The sequence below is a fragment of the Nematolebias whitei genome, chromosome 14 (genome assembly GCF_014905685.2).
Source record: "Nematolebias whitei isolate Nwh7 chromosome 14, NemWhi1, whole genome shotgun sequence".
NCBI lineage: Eukaryota > Metazoa > Chordata > Actinopteri > Cyprinodontiformes > Rivulidae > Nematolebias > Nematolebias whitei.
In genome coordinates this window covers 22,363,179-22,369,947 of record NC_056511.1, presented here as the reverse complement: position 1 = coordinate 22,369,947, position 6,769 = coordinate 22,363,179, and the positions used below count along the sequence as shown (strand labels likewise).

Here is a 6,769-nt window from a genome sequence, read left to right as displayed (position 1 = left end):
TGGGTTGTGGGTCTGTGTTGTGTTATTTTGTGGGTTGAGGCTCTGTGTTGTGTTATTTTGTGGGTTGTGGCTCAGTGTCGTTTTATTTTGTGGTTTGTGACTCAGTGTCGTTTTATTTTGTGGGCTGTGGGCCTGTGTTGTGGTATTTTGTGGGTTGTGGGTCTGTGTTGTGTTATTTTGTGGGTTGTTGGTCTGTGTTGTGTTATTTTGTGGGTTGTAGATCTGTTGTTGGTCTGTGTTGTGTTATTTTGTGGGTTGTAGATCTGTGTTGTTATTTTGTGGGTTGTTGTTCTATGTTGTGGTATTTTGTTTGTGGTGGCTCTGTGTCGTGTTATTTTGTGGGTTGTTGGTCTGTGTCATGTTATTTTGTGGGTTGTTGGTCTGTGTTGTGGTATTTTGTTTGTGGTGGCTCTGTGTCATGTTATTTTGTGGGTTGTTGGTCTGTGTTGTTTTATTTTGTGGGTTGTGGCTCTGTGTCGTGTTTTTTTTTTTGGGTTGTGGGTCTGTGTTGTGTAATTTTCTGGGCTGTGTGGCTGTAACCCCCAGATGTGTGGCCTGTGATGTCACCAGCAGCACCAGATGTTGTTCAGGGGCCTAAACAACTGAATAGAAATTATCAGTAGTCAGTATCTTACCTGCTGTAGACAACAGTCACTTTGAAGGATCAGGGATTTTTTTTTTCTCTTTTTGTTAATTTTGGTCAAGTTTAAATTTTCACTGACAGGTTTTGAGCAACTAAAATGCCTTAAATGTTTAAACCTTTACAACAAATTGATTTAGTTTTTTTATTTCCTTTTTGTCATGTGTTAATTTAATAAAAATATATTATTATGTTTAGAAATGTTTACAACCACACATAATATAGCTTAGAAGTTGAAAAGACAAAGTCCATCACTTTTGTTTTTGCATTTAATATTAAGTATCTGTAATTTAAAATCCTGTAAACGAGAGCCTCATGTAAAGACTTCAGCTCCAGGAGGAGTCCCTGACCTAATGAACCAAACGCAGACCTGAAAACTCCAGAAAAGTCTGGATGTGCCCCCCATAACCCCCCCCCCCCCCCCCCATGGGCCCCGCCTGCCTTCTGTCGCACCTTTTGGATGAGCTTGATCATGGCATCTCTGGCTTGTTTAAACTGTTCCTCCTTGATGCTCTCAGAAATGTCCACAGCGATGTAGATGTTGAGGATCCCACTTTTAGAAATCCTGATAACTCTTCCTTCTTGTGTGTCGTCTGAGAAACAACAGAAGCTGTTACGGTTCTGATCCACATTCATAACTGTGAGCAGCGAAACGTCACACTGGACTGGGTTTACTGAAGGATAAACAACAGATTGTCATGTGTTGTCCTTTATTTCTGTTGTTTGGTGACGGATCACAGCAGTTCTCACACAACAGCAGTGATATTCTATAAAATACAGTTAGAGGGGGTCACTTACTCAGAGACTCCATGGTGGTGAGGCTTTCTTTGATTGCACTTCCAAATGCTTGGGACACCTCGTTTGGCGTGTCGTACGTGTGTTTGTCTGCAAGGAGGAACCCGAAAACAGAAGTTACACAGAATGTCCTGTCAGACTGACTCTTTCTGATCAGGAGGATTCCGTAGCTCAACTGTTTCTCTCCCATTTTTAAAAGAGGAAAACAATAAATCACACAACAGCACACACATGTGGGACAACTCAGACGTGGCTTCATCAGAACCATTTTGTGCAATGATAGGTGGCATTTGGGGTTTTGACTTGTCAGAGGTCTAAATCTATTGATTTTCTGTCAGCTTCAGAGAAGGTGGGCTGCAGTTTGTGGCATTAATTAACCAACTGAACGAAGCTAAAATAAAATTACTATTCTGAAACAAAGAAACAAATGGCACATTTCAATATAAATTAGGGTGTCGTTTATAAAGTTATACAGTCAAAAATTAACAGCAATATTTTAGTTTATTTAGCCTTTCATAAGAAAAAGTTGTTTTTTTTCCAAAGTCAGATTTTCACCAAGTTATTCATACATTTATAAATGTCATAGTTCCAAACTAAATATTTAATTTACAAGCTAAATATTTAGTTTACAAACTTAGTAAACTAAATATTTAGTTCCACACTAAATATTTAGGTTACAGACTAAATGTTAATGTCCAAGCTAAATGATTAATTTACAAAACTAAATACTTAACTTGCAAGTTAAATATTTACTGAACTAAATATTTAGGTGTAAATTAAATATTTAATTTCTAAGCTAGATGTTTATTTTCAAAACTAAACATTTAATTCCTAAACTAAATATTTAGTTTGCTAACTAAATATTTAGCTCGGACCTAAATATTTATTTTCCAAGCTAAACATCCATCCATACGTTATCTTTTACCTGCTTCTTCCATTTTGGGTCACGGGGGTCGCCGTGCCCATGTCCAGCAATCACTGGACAAGGGGCAGGTACACCTTGGACAAGTTGCAAGTCCATCACAAAGCCCAAGCTAAACATTTAATTTCTAAAATAAATATTTAATTTGCTAACTAAATATTAAGCTCAGACCTAAATATTTAACTTACCAACTGTCCGAGCTAAATATTTAGTTATCAAATTAAATATTTCTTTTGGAAATTAAATGTTTACCTTGGAAAATAAATATTTAGGTCAGAACTAATATTTAGTTAGAAAATTTAATATTTAGTGTAGTAATTAAATGTTTAGTTCAGGAATTAAATATTTAGTTAGGAAATTAACTGTTTAGTTTTGAAAATAAACATTTATATTAGAAATTAAATATTTAATTTACACCTAAATATTTAGTTCACTGACTAAATATTTAACTTGCAAGTTAAATATTTAGTTTGTAAATTAAAAATTTAGCTTGGACATATATGGACATAAATATTTAGTGTGGAGCTAAATAATTAGCTTGCTAACTAAATATTTAACTTGCAAGTTAAATATTTAGTTTGTAAACTAAATATTTAGCTTGTAACCTAAATATTTAGTTTGGAACTATGCCATTTATTTATAAATGTATGAATAACACATTGAAAATATGACTTTGAAAAAAAAAAGCATTTTTTTCTTATAAAAACCTAAATAAACCAAAATATTGCTGTTAATTTTTGACTGTGTAACTTTACAAATGGCACCCCATATAATTGTGGAAAGATTATATTCCATAACTAATTTACCTGCTGCAGAATGCTCTTTGAATGACATCAGTTTGTAGAAACAAATTAATTCAGAGCGGGCTGAGAACAGCTAAGCTAAGCCGACTGAGACCAAAGTGGATTAATGTCACCTCCAAATTAAAAGTCTAATGTCATTTCATGTAAATTTGGTTTATAATCCTGTTCACCATCATCAGGTTTGCATCGTTGCTCCAGGCTGCTGTTTCTGATATGTCTTCTTGTATGTGAAACTGTCAGTGATGTAAAGGTTTATGAAGGAGCATCTGCATGAAGAGCTGCAAATTTTATTCAACTGGAGTTGCAGCACTTTGTCTTTAACCCTGCTCTGACCAGCCATTTGATCATCAATCCAGTCAGAATGTGAGCTCTTTCACACAGAGAAGATCTTTCTAAAGAACCTCACATTAAAATGTCTGAACTGCTACTTTTAGGCAGAGACAGAAATGAAACACATTCAATAGATAGACAGACTCTTCTTGATCAGTGAAATGTTTTTTTTTCGACTTATCCTGTCAGCAGGAGTCGACACAGCGAGCGAATTCAAACAAAACATTTGACCATTATTTTACTCCCGATGACCTTCCTGACACAACCTGGGCTCAGACCTGAGCCTCAGAGTCAGGACTGTGAACCTGCAGCACTGACCACTGAACTACCACAGCCTCCTTTATCCCAATCAGTAAGTATATTTAAGTGTTTGTGGTATTTTTATAGACAGAAAGTTGGGCTCCTCACACAGCTGATCAGTACGTGTGGGCGAGAATTCAGACTGTGGCTTAAAACAGTTATAAAAACGTTAACAATCAGATGCCAAAATGGTTTTAATATTTTTAATCTGTTCATTTACCTAAAATATATTCTGAAGGATCCAGGAAAATGAAATGCCAGATGTATTTATTTGTTTGTTTGTTTTATTAATGTAGTTTTGTGTTAGATTTGCCTGATTCAGCTACAGGAACATCAGTTTCAGGGATGCAACTGTTGACATTTAAACATATAAAGTACTAAAATATTTTGTTTTGCATTTTTCACTAAATATGTATTTGAACATGCATGACCTCTGGCACCCATCAAGGGTTGCTGCAGCACACCAGCACCCCTACTTCCTACAGCCTTGGCTACACTACACCGTTTAAGGAGTGGCTCTAAAGACAAATGTACATTAGAAACAGAGGAGAGGAAGTTAAATGTTAAAGTCAGGAAATCTCAGGATGTTCATCCCTTATCTGACTGAATTTAAGGTGAAGGCCGTGAACCAAGTTCTTGAGATGGAGTGGCTTTCAGCTGCTTCAGAATAACATGGCTTCATGCAGAATGATTATTGGCATGCCTATGATCAAATGATTGAACATGTAACTGACATGGACGTGTGGTTCTTACAGTAGCACGCTGGTTCTTTGCCCGTCCACTGGCCGCTCTCCTGGCACACCCTCTCTTTGGAGCCCACCAGGAACAGGTTACTGTTGCAGCTGTAGGTCACTTTGTCATCGATTCCAAACATGTTTCCTGTTCTGGAGGCGCCAGGCGGGATGCCAGGATCAGCGCATGTATCTCCAGCTGTGGCAAGGAAATAAAGCTGCAAAGATTAACCAAAAGAACCTGAACAGGTGTCTTCTGTTCTGTCATCAGAGGCCTGAAGTGAACTTAAACACCAGAATTGCTTTCATGAAGACTTCCCCCAGACAATTTTGAATAAAGTAGATGCCATTTCCTGCATTCTGGTGTATTTTACGGTTGTTTAACATCTAGTTTTGCCTACATAAGTAAACGCTTGATTCAATAACTATTTTAGAGTTAATGGCACAAGAAGTAGCCTGACCAACAGCTCTCCTTGTGTGAATAGAGCACGCTCCGCTTCTCTCACGCATCCTAGTCGCAGTCTAAGAAACACAGTGTAGTCTAAATTAACATTTAGGGGGAAAAATTGCTAGCCAATATGAAAATATAATAATAATCACTCCTTACAATGGTCTAGCATAAAGCAATATGATCATCATCCATTGTGTTTATTAGTAGCTTAAAATATCTAATTAAAATTCCAGTAGTGGCCTAGGTCTACTGTAACCTTACCCAGTTGTAGGGTCAAGAGACAAACATAGCATTAACACAGTATGAACAACATTCAGGAATTGTTTCTATAGGAACATTATCAAATATTTTACTTGAACGGTAAGATTATTCCACCCACGAGGAAATGTAACCCAGGGTGAGCTAACCTCGGACAAACTAACAAACAAAGATAGCTGTAATGGTGGAGGTAGTGAATCTCACAGTGTTACATGAGACATTTAGTGAGGCATTTCTGCCTTATCAGCCAACATTAAGGCAAAAAAGACAGAAAAAAAATTCTAAGCTACTAATAATAAAATATGGTAGTTACTGCAGTGGATGTTCATGCTGCAGAGAGACACAGGGCAAGAACTCACAGTGAAATTCAGTATGTAAGAGTGCAAATTTTACCTTACACAACCTATTAAACACTTTGTATGAAATCAGTTTAGTTTTAACAAAGACTAAACTTGTGCAACCAGAAGTTACAAGATATATCTTCGTATAAAACACACTAAACAAAGCACAACTAGCTTTAAGCATTAACCTTTAATTTAACCATTAAACATGCAATGTACCGGTAATTATGACCGAAAATTGAGGATTTACTTGCAGTTACTTCATACAGATGAACATGTGGCACTTCCTGTTTATAACTGTTGTAATAGCTGCCCATGGGGTCGGCAAGAGGACTTTATCATTTTTATCTTTTTCCAAACTCTGTTTAGTTTTTGAAATGGAATAAACTGTATTACAACCTCTAAACGCTCAGGGTATCTCATTTGTCTGAATTGCATGTTCCCCACTGACAACGTTTAACCATTTTTTTCTGATGATTTTTCACAAAATCCCTCTGACCGCATAGCATCCATAATACAAAACCCTGATGGGCTGCAGCTCCGCAGGTAAGGAGCGTTTACCTTTGGGACAAATTGAGGTTGCTGATTGGTCAGTTGCTGACATGCCTACTGGACTGAATGACAGGTGGCTTCGAGTATCTGACTTGTGCAAAAAAACAACAACAACAACAACAACAAAACAGAGTTGCCATTTGAGGTGGGGCAGCCCTGGATGGAGGCGGTGTGGCCCTGGTGCAGTAGCGGTGTTCTGTGTTTTTATGTTGTTAGTAAAAAGTTCCTAAAAATAAATAAATAAATGGAGCACCAGCCCTGCAGCCCATGAATCAGACCGACCCACCAGGAAATGTCCCAGTCCTACAGATTAGCCACTCTGGGCCTGTTCTGAAAGTTGTAAACTCGGCATGTTGTAAATTCTGCAAGTTGTAAACTTTGAACATTGTAAACTCTGCATGTTGTAAACTGCATATTGTAAACTCTGCACACTGTTAAAACTGAGCATTGTAAACTGTGCACATTGTACTGTAAACTTTGCACAATGTAAACTCTGTTCATTGTAAACTCTGCATATTGTCAACTCTGTACACTATTAAAATGGTACATTGTAAACTCTGCATGTTGTAAACTCTGCATGTTGTTAACTCTGCATATTGTAAATTCTGCACATTTTAAACTGTGCATGTTGTAAACTGAACATTGT

At 37.0% G+C, this 6,769-nt stretch overlaps 1 protein-coding gene across 1 annotated transcript in view; it reads right to left on the bottom strand.

Annotated features, from left to right (window-relative positions):
* The window catches only part of LOC119420895 (complement factor B), a gene marked incomplete in the record, with an annotated part of 63,215 nt that overhangs the window by 53,580 nt on the left and 2,866 nt on the right, over positions 1-6,769 (bottom strand). The window contains 3 exon segments of the mRNA XM_037688315.1: positions 1,094-1,233; positions 1,439-1,525; positions 4,544-4,720. Coding sequence (XP_037544243.1) covers positions 1,094-1,233; positions 1,439-1,525; positions 4,544-4,720 — 404 coding nt within the window.